The 18,537-nt window shown below is 41.0% G+C and overlaps 4 protein-coding genes across 4 annotated transcripts; 3 read left to right on the top strand and 1 right to left on the bottom strand.

Annotated features, from left to right (window-relative positions):
- Window positions 1–497: 497 nt before the first annotated feature.
- Window positions 498–3,590, bottom strand: LOC117141296. Its single transcript, XM_033304675.1, has 2 exons — window positions 3,321–3,590; window positions 498–1,128 (listed from the first exon to the last, which is right to left on the bottom strand). The coding sequence occupies exons 1-2, from the start codon at window positions 3,418–3,420 to the stop codon at window positions 872–874; spliced, it is 357 nt and encodes a 118-aa protein (XP_033160566.1). The 5' UTR covers window positions 3,421–3,590; the 3' UTR covers window positions 498–871.
- Window positions 3,591–9,305: 5,715 nt separating this feature from the next.
- LOC117141251 (mitochondrial uncoupling protein Bmcp) lies at window positions 9,306–11,707 on the top strand. The gene is made up of 5 exons (XM_033304618.1): window positions 9,306–9,569; window positions 9,696–9,843; window positions 10,378–10,791; window positions 10,855–10,915; window positions 10,972–11,707. The coding sequence occupies exons 1-5, from the start codon at window positions 9,503–9,505 to the stop codon at window positions 11,191–11,193; spliced, it is 912 nt and encodes a 303-aa protein (XP_033160509.1). The 5' UTR covers window positions 9,306–9,502; the 3' UTR covers window positions 11,194–11,707.
- Window positions 11,708–12,035: 328 nt separating this feature from the next.
- LOC117141417 lies at window positions 12,036–15,642 on the top strand. Its single transcript, XM_033304844.1, has 10 exons — window positions 12,036–12,111; window positions 12,170–12,617; window positions 12,691–12,799; window positions 12,871–12,994; window positions 13,052–13,266; window positions 13,349–13,898; window positions 13,961–14,324; window positions 14,380–14,786; window positions 14,855–15,225; window positions 15,280–15,642. Exons 1-10 carry the CDS (start codon window positions 12,070–12,072, stop codon window positions 15,506–15,508), a joined length of 2,859 nt encoding a protein of 952 aa, XP_033160735.1. The 5' UTR covers window positions 12,036–12,069; the 3' UTR covers window positions 15,509–15,642.
- A 57-nt stretch (window positions 15,643–15,699) lies between these two features.
- Window positions 15,700–17,078, top strand: LOC117140570 (vacuole membrane protein 1). The gene has a single exon (XM_033303569.1). It carries the CDS (start codon window positions 15,788–15,790, stop codon window positions 16,988–16,990), a length of 1,203 nt encoding a protein of 400 aa, XP_033159460.1. The 5' UTR covers window positions 15,700–15,787; the 3' UTR covers window positions 16,991–17,078.
- The last annotated feature ends 1,459 nt before the right edge of the window (window positions 17,079–18,537 follow it).

Below are 18,537 nucleotides of genomic sequence, written 5' to 3' on the forward strand. Positions count from 1 at the left end.
TTAATAATAATGACACATTTAAGATCTATTTAAGAACAGAACCCATTAAAAATAAAATGCTCACAAGCCGTATCAAGCAGTCGGGTTGCAATGGCTTTTCTTGATTGGTTTTAAAAGTCTAAGTTCAACTTCTATTTTCGTAACATCCGCTCATGACAACCTCAATTGCTAAGGCTCGGGCATTTCCTGTTGGGCCTCATAAACCGGGCTATTAACTTATCATTCACATCAGGCGCACAATCGGCAAACCGTAGGACTCTCCGAGCAATAAACTTTTGATCGTATTTGGATCTGCGCTGCGGTTCGTTTCACATGCGGCATGTGCGATGTTTGCCCAACGAGTGGTCCGCAGATGAGTCAGCCGGCTATAATCTCGTGGATTATTGACAAAGTCCAAAAAAAGAAGAGCGCGTAATCCGGTGGACAGCGCAAATAAACCTCAAATTTGGACATGACTCTGCCAATCACGTTTTCAAGTCAATACGTTAAAGTAAACATTTGCATATTTCTGATTTTTTATTACTTCGCTTAAATCTTATGGACTAAACATAGCTGGTGGATGGTGGTTAGTCATACTTGCAAATATCGCATACAGGGACTTTTGAATAAATCAAAACAAAATCGAATTATGTTCACATTTTCAAACATGACGGGTTTTTTAAGGTTTTATGCAGATAATGTGTTATTTACAAATTAAAATAAATAAATTAAGAATGAAACACACACGCACACACAGTCGCTCGCTCTCGCTTTCACTCCATCCATCGTTCTCTCTCTCTTTCATTCAGGTATTACAAAACTACGAATACATTTCATGTAAAATCACGTTTCAGTTGCGGCTATATAGGATGGATCCATACATATAGCCGATCTACAGCGAGACGATAAAGTCCTTGCCGGTCTTGAAGTCGACGCACTTGAACTGCGGACAGCACTTGGGGAACCGCCAGTTGGGGTCGCTGGGCAGCTCCTCGCAGCCAGGTGCCTCCACATAGGGACAGGTCTCGATGCTGATCTCGCGCGCCTCCAGGCTGCAAGTCATCGCCGCGCAGATGCCCTTCGGTTTGTACTCCTTGTCGGGCAGCAGGGCCTTGCGGGTCAGCTTGTCGAAGCACTTGCCAGGATGGGCTGCAAGAAATAGAAAGAAGAAAGGCAAATGAGTACAGAGGAATGAGGCAATTTTCTCCTATATTTCCGAACTAAGCTATAAACACACTACTTGCCATAATAAAAAACCACTTATGTTATGAATTTTCCTGGTGTACGGAAACAATCAAAATGTAATATCTGTTTCCAGTTTGGCAGGGTCAAGACTCTTAAGTTTAGTGCTCTTAATGCAAAAATAATACATTCCGCTGTGGTAAAGCATAAAAATTGTTCTCAGTTTACTGTGCTGCAAGCGGAAGTGGCCAGTCTTCTTTGTTGCTTCCCCGATGCTGTCGTAGTTACTGCGATTTATTTATGCGCTGTCCCCTGTCTTGCGAGCTCATGAGGAAGTGGCTATAAATCGTGATTGTGCCCGAACGAAATTTAAATATGTGCATATCGCAGACTGGACTGGGTTACAAAACAACAACAAAATACCGAAAACAAACCAGCTCAAGGGGGATTTCCGAGTTTAAAGAGTATTGAGAGCAAACAAGGTAATTCCATCCATATGTATTTTCTAAATTTAAAATGGTTTATGAGTTCAGCTGAAGCAATGGAAACTTTTGCGTCTGAAGAAGGGATCTATTTTTGTAACTATCCATGACTTGCACGGGCGGAGAAAACGAAAGACTTAAGGCACGAACTTGACAGTCATTCGACAAGAAAATTGGCACACAAGTGGCGGCTTTATGCTTGCTGGGATAAAAATACATCAGAGACAAGAGGAATGGGCAGCCCGCGGTTGTGGTTACGATTTGGCGCACCGGGAACTGGCATTTATTTTTAAACCTCGAGCACTAAGTCGAGCTGACAGATGGCGATGTAGCGCGCTCGGCGTATGGCGTACTCGTGCTTTTATTTATAACGAAGTGCCTGCGGCGGGGAATTGTTGAGTTGTTGGGTTCAAAAATAAATTACCGAATAGAAGGGTAAGTTTGATTAATGACACTCGCCATTAATTTACCACTCGAAGAGTGGAGGAACACGCATTCCAGCCAATTGTGCAATTAATCGCCGGCCGCGTGAACTCATCGCCTATTTTTAAGCAGTCCGCGATAATTTCTTATAGATTAGTAAGCCAGTCGCCTAGATGCCAGGTATTCCCAGGCCAAAGACGTCGGACGACCTTCACACATGAATAATTCAATGAATTCGGCAGCAGGGAAATATCTGGCGATCTGGCGATTTGGCGATCTGACCGGGGGATAATCGATAAGTTTTCTAACTTAAATCCGCATAGCGATGCAAATTAGTCGAGCGTTTGAATAATAACCACATCAGCACATTTCTTATGCTAATTTTTGGCAAATGCGAAAAACCCAAAAACACAAAATTCATATCCATCTATATTTGTATCTGTATCTGAATCTGTATCTGCTACACAACCGAAAGGGGGCCAATAACTTGACAAATTTCATCTTGTGTTGTTTTCGTTTTCGGCTTTTGCGTTTCTCGTATTTATTGTTTTCTTTTGTTTACCATTTCGATTTGTGTTTGTTGACGTCAGCGAAAGCAGCCAGGTATCACAAACATATCAACCCATAACTCACATGTCCGACATCCTAATCATAAACAAAAACTGCCCGATATCTGACGTCAAAGCTCTGTCTGTGCCCAAAATTTATTCTTGAAATCTTCTCTATGAGTCGATCCACTAGATTGAAATTCCAATTGAGTATGAGCTAACACTAGACCTCGAAAAATAATCGAAACAATCGTAAATCAATCACAAAATCGACTGACTATCAAAGTTTCCTTTTTTTATTGTTTTTCGTGGCTGGAAAAGGTCGCCAATTAATTAGAAACTTAATTGGAAAACTGCCTAAGCATGTATCAAGTTAATGGAATTTTCAATCATCTCAATTCGCATACAGCTTTAATCGAAACTCTAATGGAAAGCTCACGTTTTTCTCAATGTCGCAATAAAACTTATTGTCCGAACAATTTTAACAGATGGGGTCGTAGTTTATATATTATAGCTTTTAGCTTAATTGGTCATTAAATTGGCATATCAATCTGTTTATATGTTGGAAACAATAGCAACTGAATTTAAATGAAGTTAACTCAAACTAAGAGCAAAACAAAAAAACAAACTAATAACAAATTAATTCTGACACAAAAAAAGTTAATATTACAACGATCTCTACTTCATGAATAAATCAAATCCTTACCAGGATGGAAGATGGCGGGCTGGGAGTAAATTGCTGCATCCACAACGCTGGCGAAGATTGCGATGAGCGCGATGGCGGCACAAACTTTATCCACTTGCATTTTGCAGTTGAGTTATTTGTTTGTTTAAGGTTTAAAAAGAAATTGTATAATTGGGTGCGATTCCACTCTCGTATTTTTCTGCACTTGCGGTCTTTTGCGCGTTTAGCTTGAGGTGTTCAGGTTTTTTAGGAGCTGTGTACGGTCTGAGATTCAGTAACCAACTGAAGCTACCTCACTGGGAGCACCCATATTTAAGTCACTTGGAATCGAGAGGCGCAGAGAGCCCACGATCGGGCTATATCTCTCTCCAGATCTGGCTCTCGATACTTGGGCCCACAGCCAAGCACATGTTTTGCTTCTTTCTTCGACGCGGGGGCTTGGGATATTCCGGAGTTGGGCGAGCGCCATAAATCTCACGGACCTCGTCCCACTCCGTGGCTATGGTTTCGCTATAGCCTTTAGAGAGCTATCACCATGAGCTGGCGAAATGCTTTTACAGCTCCAATATGCCCGGCCATTGTTCTGCATTATTTTGCAGTTTTGCTCAATTAATTATGCGGCCCGTTTTGGGGCCTGGTGTCTGGGTGTGCCTAGCATTGGAATGCGGGGTCGCCCACTCCTGATCTTCATATATGGCAGTCCTCTTCGCTCGGCAAGACGAGCCCCACTTAACCGGCAATTGTCGAGGCGCATCGAATGGACGGACTGCTAACTGAGCGAATCACTGCTAAATGCGGCTAAGAGATCTTACCAAATTTGGCAAGTCGGTGCTTTGAAGATGTGCAAAAAGCTCAGGGAAAATGCTGACAACTGATGATGACCTGGAATGGTGTTGAAGATCGAAGAGTAGGAGTTCAAAGAACAATTGATATGTCTAAAACAAGCTAACATGGATTTCTTAAATATTTATTGTATGCAAACTTAAAATCGCAAGGTTTGCTATATTTAACTAAAAAGTACATTTAGCTTAATATATTAGCTTAAAAAGGGGAAATTCATCCAATTCTCTGCTAATTATCCATTGTTTATTGCATTTGGCTTAATGTATATATTTCGATAATTTACCCAAACTGTTTGCAATCAAAAAGGTATAAACATTTAGGTGTCAACAGCATTCTAAATGTTTGATATGAATTCCTCGTGTATTTAATTGCAGCTTGCTTAAATTGCCACACTTAAACAAAAGCCCTAAATGTATTGGAAATATTTTTCCCCGTAGGTTGATGAACCTGGCTTGGAAGCTCAAATTGCTGCTGCCGTTCTCATTATCCCATTTGGCTGACGCCAACTTGTCGCCGTCCGCCACTTTTTTGCGAACAGAAGGCGTAACTCTTAATGAAAACTAGTCGCTTCCCGACTTTTTAGTGCTTTTATTACAAGCTGTAGGCCTGCGCAACAGTCTCTGCAAAAAGTTTTCACACTAGGACATAGATCAAGCAAGCAAAGTTGGTCCTTAACTGGGTATGTTTCCACTAACTTCTGTACTCAAATGTCAACATTGCGTATGAGCAATATATTCAAACGTATACAAAATGACATGAAAACCTTCGGATTTTATAACTATTTATCTGTATAAAGAAATAAGAAATATTTTTCAATAAATAATAACTTACATATTACAGAAATGCGTCAACACTGCGTATGCTTAATATGCAATGCTCAGCTTAGTTATAGGTGCTTGCTAATATCTATCCTCTGACTATCTTTGCATCTATTAATCCGAATATTTTTTATATTGGAAAACTGGAAAACTGGTCAACTTCTCGATCAACCCAATTGTTTCGCGCGTTGTTTTGAAAACCAGGCAACATTTTTGATTAAGACCCCGTTGTTTGTGTTTGCTTGGGATCTTGGGGATCTGGGCTTGAACACTCGAACACTCGTACCCGTTTAACCCGTTTCCATTTCCACCGGCAAGCCTTGATACGTATGTCGCACTTGCCGAGGATCGCCAATATCTTGGGCCAGCGTGACGTCAATTTGTGTTTTGTTTCGTTGTTTCGTGTTTTGTTGTTTGTTTGGCCGCAGCTCCAGCTCCAGTCGAATCCAAAGAGCGAATCATCCAGCGGCGCACGCTGGAATTTATTAATTATGGCCGGACTCGGACTCGGACTGGCTGTATTCCGAGGTATTTGCTGATTTCTTGACACAGGGCTCAGGGCATGGCGATAAGGTCGTTCCCCAATGAACTATGCTAAAAATTCCATTCGTAGCGTCCGATTTGCGCTTGATTTATTGTTGATTCGTTTTGATTTTTATTGCCATGGGACTTGTTGGCCTACGTGCCATAGCCAACTCCGTGTCCATCGATATCCAGTGTAAAATATACAAAATATACATATGGTATCAGGCCATTCTGGCGGCTAGTTGGTTGGAGTTCAGCCGGAGACAAAAAGCCGATAAATATTTATGTGCCTTAGTTTTGTTGTTTTGACGCCGCGCATAATTAGTAATTAATATTGTCTTTTTCCACCTTCAGCCCAGCGGCGCACACGGTAGCGAGCAGGTAATTTCTGCCTTCAGCCAATAAACGATCAATTTATATAAAAATTAATTGTTGATTAATTGCCGCTGGGGCGCGATGCATTATGCATGAGTCCGTCGTAAACATTCACTTCGCTGGAACATGGCACAGGTTTTGGCCCATAACTGGATGGCCGAGGACAAGGGGTCTTAACGCCGTTTTATTGGCCGTCACTACACTTTCGTCCTTGCCATCGCATTGAGTAGGTGATAAATATATTGTCTTATAAGGGTATATATTAGAATGTACCATTTATAATGTCTATATTCTTGATTTCCTTCTTCTGCAGAAATTCATTGACCTTTGAGCTGTAGAAAGAGTATACTTTAAGATAAGTTAATATTACGATTATGATTTCCTAGAAAAAAGCTTGATATGCTAACTTATTCTACTCCTGATAAGACCTAGATACATATATATTTCATATTACCTTTGGGATTCCCGATTGTTCTACATTATGCTAAGGAGTTTCAAACCCTCATCTCCTACCATTGAATATGAATTTATGATGCGCGTATTGGGTTGGCATTTGCCATAAAATCTGTCAGATTCCCAAAATTTACTGTGGCGACTTGGAGACGCGACAGCAGACGTGGTCGCATCTGGAATTCCTGCATAATCGCCGTAGAATGGACATAGGAAAATAGACCGGTCCATCCGGCTATATCTCTATATATCCACGGCGACAGTAGCGAAGGCAATGTGTAATAAAATCTTCACGCCGATCGGCTGAGTAAAAAACATAGCCGTCTATACATATATATTATATACATATATATATCAAAGATAGCCAAAAATCGATTAGCACATGGAGCGGACGTGGAGCTCAAATAACTTGATGGATTGTTGGCAATTTCTTTGGCGCCAGACTCGACTCGATTCAAATTAGCTTCTGCTCGTATGCGGATTTCGATGCTCGGGGTTTTTACTCTCGAACGGTAAACAAAGCCATCGTGTTAAATATGCAAATTCGAGTCGAATTAATTTATCGAGTCTGGGATTAAAGAAATTTCTTTCCCTTTTACGTCGCTAGCCCACCGTTTTGGGGAATACCTGATAGAGCCATTAGCTGATTGATCTTGGATTCAATTTGCCAAATTGGGGCTGTCGAACTGGAAACGCCTTCACAATTGGGCATCAATCTAAATGAAAGTGCTCAACTATTTGCCATATTCTAAAAACCTACAGGTTTTACATAACATGTAGTATTTAAATAATATAGAATTCGAAACGCACGTTAAAATTCATTAAATATGTGCCGGTTTATGCAAAGCTTTCGGATTTTTTTTCTCTTTTAATATAACCAGAACGGAATTTAATTTAATTTGGAATCTAGACTGGAAGCGACTTAGTCATTAACTTTGAATTGGGATTGAATTTAAATCGAATTTTATCGTCTTAAGACCATTTTTTAGAACAGCCATGTCTCGTGATGCTCAAGATTTTGTTAATTTCATTGTTTGCATGGTACTTCCACAAAATAAGCTTCAAAAAAGTCATAAGGAAGCCTTTTCGACTAATTTAGTTATGCCATGACTAAGTTAATTAGATCCACCGCAGTTGAACAAGAATTTCGACATTCCTAGTAATTAACATTGAGTTTAATCTTGTCTTACAAAAAACTTATCTTTAATACTTTTGAAATGAGATATATTTTTTGTAGTGATATTTCGCTTTTGATTAAATCCCGGAATATTCGATTATGCAAAAATCAAATCAAATAAGGAATGGATAATTTTGGGGAATTTCCGCATGCCAATCATGTGACTAACAAGGTCCAAAAGCCGTCAACTGATATGCCCAAATAGGTGTGCATATCATGAAATATTGAATATCTGAGGCAATTTCGTGACTGGCACGCGCTCATTTATTCGTTGAAATTTCGACCAATAATTCAGAAATATTCGTAGGGGAAAAAGGAATTTTATATAAATGGAAAATAAATATGACACATGAATGAGTACCAATGGTGATTATATGCTGCTTAAATATCGAAAGTATATTCCCTTTGAATATTTTCCTAAATTCACCATTAACAATTGATTGATCGCATTCTACCAATGACGTTAATCCACTTTATTATCAAACCATTAAGCACATTCGCAAAAGTTGCTAGGCAAGTTTAGACTATTTTGTAATTTTTAATGCTTCGATACGCATTTTTGTTTCAATTAATCGGATAAGGCACTCTAGAGTGCCTGAATAAATCCGCTAATTTTATTTGCCCACATTCGAAACGCTCAATTTACGCGACGACTCCCCCGCATTTTGAATTTTGAATTCAACGCTCCGCTGGCAGAAATCACTTAGCGCAGAAACCGGCATAAAAGTTGAGAAAAAAATCAAGTAAGCTGGAAACGATTAAATTACATTTATGCCGGCGACTAACAATGCGATTGGGATGAAGAGATTTAAATTACCAAATTCTTTGTTGGCTTTGTTCGGCTCCATTTTCGGGTTTAACCCACTGGATCTCCCGATCTGGCCGGCGACTTTCACGATCCGGTTTCGCGGCAAGTGACGTGAATTAAACATAGAAAACTCGTAGTAAACACTGCCAGCGATTTTCGTTTCGTTTGCCGAAAACAAGCCATAATTATGCGTATTTGCCAGCGAAACAAACCAAACAAATGCCGAGAGAGATGGGCAAAAAGCAAGAGGGTAAAAAACAAATGCGAAATGCCATCTAAGGTCGTCGCCGGAGAACCTGAACCACTGGATCCCCAGATGGACCACGGGGCCAGGGCTATGGGCATGGTCACTAGGAATTCCCAGATCGCCGTTGCTCATACGACTTGTTACCGGTGGCGAATGAAATATTCATTTGAAACTCGTCGCACGACTGAGTTTCTTGGTCCACTTTTCATTTGGCTTGTGAATCGTGAACGATTTGTTTTGATGCTATCGCACCGTTACGATTAATATTTGTCACTGGCTAATCTTTGATCGGTATTTTATTATTATTAATTTCCGAATAAAATATACAGACTGGTCCATAAACTACAGAAGCGTATAATATTTGAATCTTTGGTTAATTCAATTAAATAAATCAGCATATTAATTCTATTAATACATATATTTATACCTGCAATTTATTTAATAATTATAACATAATGCTAATAACTTTAAACAAGACAAGTCCTAAATTTATTTAATATTACCGCAGAGACATTTGAATTCTAAAATTCAAAAATGTAGAATAGCTTATTTCTTGCTTAACGTTTTCCAACGCTAATAATATAGTAGTATTATACATTTAATTAAAATTTTAGTTGTAATTTTTCCCTGTGTGACAACTTTTCTAAAATGTTTTCTTTTTTCAAATTTGGCGGGAAATCCATTTCCCGCTGTTAAGTGTGACCAAAGAGTATTGGGATATGTAACGATATTTCGGTTGCAAAGAGTTGCGACCACACTGAATTATAGCCCCCAGTTGTTTTTGTTGTTTTTGATTGTGTCTCTAAACTTAAGGCAACTTAAAGTATTTACGCGATGGAATCACAATAAAACCGCTTGGTTATCTAATTCGTTGCGCAACAAAGCGGCGAGAGTGAGGCGCTTCCGTGCGGCAAGCGCAATTCGTTTCGATTCCGGACATCAACAGGTGCGGCGCCGGAAATGGGTGAAGTGAAGGATTGGCGGCCCTTCGTTTACGGCGGAGTCGCCTCAATCACGGCGGAATTTGGTAAACAACAAGTACATAGCAGGGCGTACAGCACGCCACGCCCCCTAACTGGGACGTCGGCTATATGCACTGGTAGCTGCTATCGCCGCGATCGAATCTTTGTAAACAAAATTCTATTCATTGCAGGCACCTTTCCTATCGACACGACGAAGACGCGCCTCCAAATCCAAGGTCAGAAAATCGACCAAACGTTCTCGCAGCTGCGATATCGCGGCATGACCGATGCCTTCGTGAAAATCTCCCGCGAGGAGGGGCTGAGGGCCCTCTATTCCGGGTAAGAATCTGTGGGGGTTCTCCGGTTGGCACGTTGTCAAAACATGGTACCATCATGCCATTCTTATCGCGCCAAACGTGACGGTCACGTGTTCGTCCGCTAGGGAGCATAATGAGTGCACGGACAGTAGAAACTCTTTATGGTGAACTAATGAATGAGTTATTCTAAAAGTCGATGAGAATTATACTTAATAACACATCTTAGTGAGCTATTTAAATGATTGTATCAGCATAATTGCAATTTCTTTAACTTTAACTAAACAGCACAACATAAATTGCATACGTAAGGTTTCAAGCTATTGAAATTGTACCGTAGGAGGCATGTATTGATAATGATTACTCACGGCCGGCCAAAAATAAATTGTTTGTTGGGGCGACACGTTTAATCAGTCGGTAAACTTTGCCCGCCAGCCAAATCATTAGCTATCTGATATTGATCCCAAGTCATAGTTCACTTCAATAGATTATATAGTCCTAAATCGATTTTTGCTACTGGTTTTATTGCATTTTGATAATTCTAATAATCTTGTTATAGTATTTGGCCAGCAGTTTTAAGACAGGCGACCTATGGCACCATCAAGTTTGGAACCTACTACACCCTGAAGAAGCTGGCCAACGAACGCGGTTTGCTGACCAACGAAGACGGCAGCGAGCGTGTGTGGAGCAATATTCTGTGCGCGGCGGCGGCGGGAGCGATCTCTTCGGCAATTGCTAATCCCACGGATGTGCTGAAGGTGCGGATGCAGGTGCATGGGAAGGGACAGCACAAGGGCCTGCTGGGCTGCTTCGGTGAGATCTACAAATACGAGGGCGTTCGTGGACTTTGGCGCGGTGTGGGTCCGACGGCTCAGCGCGCCGTAGTTATCGCCTCCGTTGAGCTGCCCGTCTACGACTTTTGTAAGCTGCAGTTAATGAATGCCTTCGGAGATCACGTGGCCAATCATTTCATGTAAGTGGCGTACAACAATCGCGAGCATAGTGCGCTTATATGCCTAATTTTCCTAAATTGCAGCTCGAGCTTTATTGCCAGTCTAGGCAGTGCCATTGCCTCAACGCCAATTGATGTAATCCGGGTATGTAGAGCCTACGGGCCTGTTAAACTTGAATGCTCATCTATTCATCCTTGCAGACGCGCCTGATGAACCAGCGCCATGTTAGCATAACTATGAATGGAGTGGTCACGGCAGCAGCCACACCAAAGCTGTATAGCGGCAGCCTTGACTGCGCTGTACAGACTATCAGGAACGAAGGACTACCCGCCCTGTACAAAGGTTTCATTCCCACCTGGGTGAGGATGGGTCCGTGGAATATCATATTTTTTATAACCTACGAACAACTTAAGAAGTACTAGTGCAGGAGATGGGAACGTCCAGGGAATTCAAGTACAAGACATATTTTAGCATTCAAACCAAAAAGATCAGATCTGCTGCCGGACTTGGCTTAACTTTAAGATCGCAGTCACTAAAGTGCCTGCCTCACAGCCCAATTGATAGCCCTTTAAATACCTGCTCCAGTGTCATTTTGCCTTGGGCAAGACTAAAACGGATTGGTCGCATTTAAAAAAATGTTGGCGTATTCAAGTATTTGCATTTTTGGCGATTTTCTTCACCAAAACATATAAGTTGTTGCTCTGGCATTTAAGTTGCAAAATTTGTTTTGATTTAAAGAACACTGTATTTACTTTAATTTACGCTTCTATTTTAGTTACATATGTACGTAGTGAACATGAAATATTTATAATGTAAATTTTGTATTATTAGCGCATTTCGCTTGCTCGAAGCTCAGACATTTTCGATCATTTTACATGTGCATCTTCGCTGTAAATATATGCATTTAGTAGCATATGCTACTGAATACAGAATGTACATTTATGAATATTTACTAAATAAACTGTTTGTTGGAAATCTCAACTTTGGATTTTATTTAAAAGGGTCTCGATTCGGGGAAAATATTTAAGGTCGATAATGATTTCATCTTCAAACGGATACATTACATTACAAGATCACAACCTAAGAATATATAATATGAATAGTTAATTAATGTACATGTTATGTTTTTAAATTTTATTTTGATGGTTTTGGGCGCCAAAAATTAGTCGATATCCATTGATCAAGCTCATCGATCGATTTTGATACCATTTTCAACACTGGCACTTATCAAAACAAAACGGACGCTTATTGCAAGAAAGTTTTTAAAACTTGGCGTCAGTTTAAGTAACCGTTTTAAAATGGAATTTGTAAGCGCCATTTCGACAGTTGGTAACACGGAAGTAAGTATGTGGGATTATGCTGTTTTATGCTTTTCCGTTGACTAAATGTGGAATATAGACAGTGGCCAGGGAATTCGCCATTGCCTTTCTGCAGGCCGTGACCTCTGACCCAGATAACTGGATTGTGAAGGTGTCACACCAGTTTGTGGGCCAGTGCTTCCGCGTCCTGGGCCTCAACTTCAACGTGAGCGTCCATGCCTTCAGCCAGACGCAAGATCATCCTTATCGCGATGCCAATCCCAACTATATCTTCGATCCGGTGCCACTGGTTATGACCGAATTGGATAAGTTCCTGGATCGCCTGCCCCGTTTGCTGGCCCAAGTCGGCGAACTGCTGGCCAAAGATTCCCAGGGCACCAAGTTCGATCAGCTCACCCAGCCGATACCCTGCTACCTCAATCTGATTCTGAAGTGGATCAAGGTGGTGCAGGCGATGTACAGGAACATGCAGCTCAGCAACAGCACCTCCGTGGATAGATATATCTGCGAACCGCTAGCCAGAATGTGTAGGTTGTATAGTTATCATAGAGTCCAATTCCATATAGCTGTGCTGTCTTCCCACTCGAATACCTTTTCCAGCTTTCAGCATCCTTGGCGGACTGGCCAAATTGCTGCCCAAATATGAAAACTTTTCGGGCTTCAAGGGAATTTGCCTAGCGCTCGCCGTGGACGTTCGCTATGGCATTTTGTAAGTAAAATAAATTTATAAGCTAATATAAATTAATATTGACATTCCTGGTTATATTGATGACCGACTAGCTATCAGGAAACCTGCGATGTGGTGGTTCCGCCCATGCTGGACATTTTCCGGAAGCACTACAAAACTTTCTGTGGCCCCGAGAAATCCGCGTTGGATTTTGTATATTGCATCCTGACGGTTGTGGTAATACTTGCTCCATTATTTTTATCAGTAAATCCATTAAATATTTTATTTTAATAGATGTCCGACGAGGATTGCTATATTAAAGCTTACGAGTTCTTGGAGTCAATGATTAGGAAGTTTGCCGAAAGCCCACAACACAGTCATCATTTGCGTTGCTTTACCAATGAACTGATTACTGTGAAATATGTTGTGCTACAGTTTGAAACCCTCAAGGACAGCAATTCCAAACCCTTGCTCTTGGCCACTCTGAAGTATTTGATGACTCTTCAGAGGTATGCGATCATATTCCATATAATCATAAAATATTCTTTAATTATATATGATCTGTTTACATGAACTGAATCTTCGTTGTAGAAATGTAGCCAGTGCAGAGTGCTTCACAAAACGTTTCCACGAGGAGCTCCTTCATCTTGTCCTGCGAATGTCAGTTTCGTCGGCGACTGTTGCTTCTATGGCAGCCAAGGTATATATTACACTATCCCAGCGACAGCACCAAGAACAGGAAATAGAACAGCACATTCTGGAGACCTACGTGAAGATCCCGCAAAATCCCAGAAAAAATATCACCTACGAACAGTTTCGAAATGAACTGACGCGCTATCTAAAGACGCTCATTCAGTATTTTCCCGCGCTACAGGAGTTCGACTTCTACGCCCGCGTGCTCACTGCTCGGAATGTTCGTATGGAATTGAGTCTTATTGCTGCGCAATGTGCAAGCATTATCTTTGAAATGCATATGGTAGAGTATACCTCCCTGCCTGTGGCTCGTGACCAGGTCAACGAATTACTGCGAGTCTGGCCTCGGATTTTGAAGGCCTCATCAAAACAAAATGGAACTCGACCACTGATCTACGGTATTTATGATTTGATCGATTTTGACTCAGTAGCAGAGTGTGATGCTGAGGTAAGCTATAAAAGTATTCTAAAAGCTATATATTGAATACTTATCTATTACTTCTATTCCAGTTGCTTTTAAACTTGGAGAGCAGCTGTCTAGAAAATTTTCTAAACGATGACACCATCAATGAGTCTGAGTTCCAAAGGCTCTATGTGAATATATCGCGCTCTGTGGATGCAACAGGGAACATTCAGATACACACTACTACGTCGAGGGCTTTGCGAGATGAACAAGCTGCATTGCAGCTCCGGCTGAACAACACCGACCCCGAGAGCCCAGAAATGCAGGAGCTCTTGAAGGAATATGCCTTTAGCTATATGCGCATTCATGCTGTCCTAATGGTTAATAAGCTTCATGTCCGCTATGTGGCAGACATTTACGAAACACTCGCCAAATTTGTGCTAGAAATGCCTACACTGAATGAAAATATAAGTAAGGTATGAAGATTATTAGAAATGAACGCTTGAATAAGGTTTTCGAATTTTAGCTCTTTATGGCTCCGAAAGTTTGGCTGCCACGCTGGTTCTTTTGCACGGAGATCTTAAGGATTCGGACATCGAGATGATCGACAAGATATCTGCATTGGTAAAGCAGCTGCAAGACTTTTGCGTTTCTGAACTGAGAAGGGAAAACATAAACTTAAAAACATCAAAGTTTTTTGTTTGTTCTACTCTCATAATGCACATCAACCAACTGCCATATTTAAGCCTGGACTCCGCTGCATATGACAAGATTTTGGAAGTATTAACCTCACCACCACGTGAATCACCGCCTGAATTAACTTCAAATACTTATTTTGCCGATATGCACTATATGTTTCGTCTTCTCATAAAGACGGATCAATTCGACCTTCCCACCAATCGAATATGGAAGTTACTAATGCAATACAAAATGGTAAGAGTTTCTTTTTTTATGAAATCAAAATGATAAGTAAAACTTTGTTATCGTTTGTTTAATCCTAGTCTTCAATCAAATCTTTGGACACCGAGATAGAAGAGCTTATAAATGTTTTCATAAAGTATCGGATTGAGAGCTATATCCATTATATGTCGGTAATTCAGTTGCATATCTACAAAGATTCCAACGTGAACAAGAAGGGTTCCATTGCCTTGACTGCCCATCTTCGACTGATCGATATGAACTGCAGTGCTTTGGACTCCTGGCTGCTGCGTTATATTATCTTTAAAGAATCGCTTAGTCTCTTGATCAGAAACATGCGTATTAGAAGATCGGAGGTTACAAGTTCAAGTCAACGGAATCGTCTTCTGCCATTGAAGTATATTCTAAATATGGTGGTCAACTTGCGTCTGGATGAAGCCCAATTTTTAAGCATGTGAGTATATAATATTCAGTTGCAAACTCTTATTAACCGGATGATTTTATGCAGTGCTAAAATGCTGCACGTTTTGAAGGACGAGACAATTGGGCCGCAAGAGAATTCGGAAATCGAGAACTTTATCACTCAGATCAGTACATATAAATATCGGGCCGAGGATGAGCATTTGGAGGCTACAAAAAATGAGTACTTCGAGGGTAGGCTAACACCTTTGCCCGCTGGTCCATTGCATCTTTGGCAGCTTAAAACTCTTTTTAATACAATAGATTTAACTGATTAAGAAATCCACATAATATATTCTCATAGACAAAACCTCTACATACGATATAGTAAATTGAATGCAGAGGCTCAACATATGTCTAAAAATACCCATTTACTTTCGACACAATTATGAAAATTATGAAAATATCTGAATACAGAATGTTATTTTAGTAATATTAAAGAAAAACAATATCAAAGTCGACTTTGCTGCTATGGGTGAATATTCTTATCAAAATCTTCTACGTTCTCGATTCAAAACACGATATATATCAGTGCCTAGTGCGGAATAGAGTAAATCATGGCTGCTAGCAACGTCTCTGAAGCAGGAGACACTTCATTGGCTGAACTGGTACAGGATCGGATGGAATGGAAGTCCCTGGTTCTTTGGCGTCGCCCTGTACAGACTTTGAAGTATGGTGGCCTGGAGGCCGGTCATTTGTTGGTATCCTTCACCGCAAAGCTGTTGAATCTGTGGCTAGTGGGCGGTCTGCTGCTGTTGGGCATGTTTTGTTTACTGCCCGGACCTCATGCAGATTTCGTGATTTTCTGCCAGCAGAGGTTCGGATTTGCGGTTTACTGGCTTGGCCTGGGCGTGCTCTCATCTGTGGGGTTTGGCACCGGGCTGCACACCTTTCTGCTCTACCTGGGCCCTCACCTGGCAGCAGTCACTCTGGCCGCCTACGAGTGTCAGACTCTGGACTTTCCCTCTCCTCCGTATCCGGACTTGAAGGTCTGCCCACAGGAGCCGTACAAGCGCAATTACCCAGATGTGTGGCAAATTTTGGCAAAGGTGCGTCCGGAGGCGCTACTCTGGGGCATTGGCACTGCTCTTGGTGAGCTGCCGCCGTACTTTATGACACGTAGAGCACGGCTCTCCGGCAAGGAGTTGAATGGAGCGGAGGAGCAAAAGTTATTAGATGAAAAGCGAAGGTGCGGAAAGCTAGGCATTTTCGACCATGCCAAGCTGTTCATGGAACGGGCGATGCGAAGAGTGGGCTTCCTGGGAATACTATTCTGCGCCAGCATACCCAATCCTCTGTTCGACCTGGCCGGCGTAACGTGCGGACACTTTTTGGTGCCCTTTTGGAAGTTCTTTGTGGCCACCCTGATCGGCAAGGCGTTGGTGAAGGCCACCATACAGCAGTTGTTCGTTATCGCGTCCCTAACCGAGAGTCTAGTCGATAGGTTTGTGGTCGGTCTGGGCAAGCTACACTATGTGGGACCACCAATGCAGCGCATGATCAGGGAACTGCTGCGGTCCACAAAGCAGCAAATGCATGGAACAGTCAATTCCGATTCCCTGGCCTACCTCAGCCACCTGGTTCGGGCGTTCGAGCTGTGTGCCCTCATCATGGTCACCTGTTTCGTAGTATCCTCGCTGAACTGCCTCGCACAAATCCATTGCAAGCGCAAGCAGGAGAAGAGGCGCAAGATGCGAAACCTGGAGATGATCCTCTATGCCGAAACGGAGGCATCATCGTCGGAGGAGTTCAGCGTCTAAGCAGCAGATACTGCTATGAAGCTAGAGATAGCTAATCACTGAATTTGTAGACCTACGTCTTGTAATGTCCTATATCCTTAATCATCAGTCAGAGAAACACTTGAATTTAACGTTTTATATTCTTTATTTTAATATAATTAGTTTCTTTTGGATTTGGGTTCTGTTTTCTGCATGGTTCTGATGTCTGGTGTGTTCTGTGGATGATCTGTGTGTGTGAGTGTGTTTGATGCCATCGTAATTATTATCATTGTACAATTACATTTATATTCAACAGCAATTTAACACAAAGCTAAGCATTACTTTACGCGATCCCCTAGGCTCATTCATTCGATTTTTTGGTTTAGTATGATCTCCCAGTTATTTCCCTCGCTGTATGCAATCATTTTAGTTTGTATTTAACCCAAGGCAATAAATCTAGAAATTGTGATCTTTCTGTGTTTGGAATGCGTGCGGTAAATGAACTGAATCGAGAAAACTCCCTAGAGGAGTTAAGAATCCGGCATTGGTTCTATGGCAAATTATTGATATTGACTAACATTTGCACTACGATTTGCTGTCCGTGGCTCTTCTGCGGGCTTAGACCTAGTCAATCTATGCTTTAAGTAGCCTTTAAGCCCATAGTTATCCTTCGAGGGTACTAATTCTTGGCCATTCCACACGAAAAGTACCTAATTTACATGGATTGCCATCGAACTTAAAGGATTCGTTAGTTATCTGAATCGTGTGTGGATGTAGCAGGAGACTTTAAAATGACATTTTCGGAATATTCGGTTGCTATTACTTGGGTACATACACACATGTACCATACATTTACATATACTCGTAATAATTAGAGTTAGACTAATTGCGGCAAAGTCTTTTCGAGATTGAGAGACAATAGAAGGTAGAAAATGATTCTTAACACATTGTAACACTTACACTGGGAAACGAAAAGCTCTCCCCACCATCCCCAACCATCCAACCATCCATCCAAACTGGCCTACTACTCGTACATATCTTTTACAAATCATCGCGATCCAGCCTGGTCTACAAACTACACGGTATCGATTGCCGTGCCGATTGAATTGTATTAAGGTAAATATGTATATTTTAACTACACTCATATACGGACATGATCTATAACCGATTTTCACCAGTGGGGAGTAGGCATGCGATTACGAGTACAATTACGATTAGATATTACAATACAATCTTGCCTAAACGTTTTATTCACGCATAATTTTTTCAGTATTTCAATATTCCTGTATTGCATAAATTAGCTTTGTGGTTATTCAGTTATTAATTAGTATCATTTATTATCATCGTTTTTAAGTAATTAAGATTCATTTGTTGCCATGCATGAATGCGATTTTAGCCCATACACATAACATATATATCTTCTATTCAATGGCTTTCATTCTCTTCTAAAATTTGACGCCTAATACAATTTGCTTATAATTTTGGTTAAAAATTCAATTTATCATAATACCATTTTCCTATAATTTATGATATAGTATAAGACGCTTGTAGTTTGTCAAATTAAAGAAGGGTCCAAAGAAATGTGAAAT

The sequence above is a fragment of the Drosophila mauritiana genome, chromosome 3L (genome assembly GCF_004382145.1).
Source record: "Drosophila mauritiana strain mau12 chromosome 3L, ASM438214v1, whole genome shotgun sequence".
In the NCBI taxonomy this organism is placed as follows: Eukaryota; Metazoa; Arthropoda; class Insecta; order Diptera; family Drosophilidae; genus Drosophila; species Drosophila mauritiana.

Bases quoted from the DNA above. Each gene is read 5' to 3' on its own strand.
- LOC117141296 (XM_033304675.1), bottom strand. From the start codon at position 3,420: ATGCAAGTGGATAAAGTTTGTGCCGCCATCGCGCTCATCGCAATCTTC. The intron at 1,129-3,320 runs GTAAGGATTTGA...TATTTCTTGCAG, and splicing joins GCCCGCCATCTTCCATCCTG to CCCATCCTGGCAAGTGCTTC.
- LOC117141251 (XM_033304618.1), top strand. From the start codon at position 9,503: ATGGGTGAAGTGAAGGATTGGCGGCCCTTCGTTTACGGCGGAGTCGCC. The intron at 9,844-10,377 runs GTAAGAATCTGT...ATCTTGTTATAG, and splicing joins CTGAGGGCCCTCTATTCCGG to TATTTGGCCAGCAGTTTTAA. The intron at 10,792-10,854 runs GTAAGTGGCGTA...CCTAAATTGCAG, and splicing joins CACGTGGCCAATCATTTCAT to CTCGAGCTTTATTGCCAGTC.
- LOC117141417 (XM_033304844.1), top strand. From the start codon at position 12,070: ATGGAATTTGTAAGCGCCATTTCGACAGTTGGTAACACGGAA. The intron at 13,267-13,348 runs GTATGCGATCAT...TCTTCGTTGTAG, and splicing joins TATTTGATGACTCTTCAGAG to AAATGTAGCCAGTGCAGAGT. The intron at 14,325-14,379 runs GTAAGGTATGAA...TTCGAATTTTAG, and splicing joins TACACTGAATGAAAATATAA to CTCTTTATGGCTCCGAAAGT.
- LOC117140570 (XM_033303569.1), top strand. From the start codon at position 15,788: ATGGCTGCTAGCAACGTCTCTGAAGCAGGAGACACTTCATTGGCTGAA.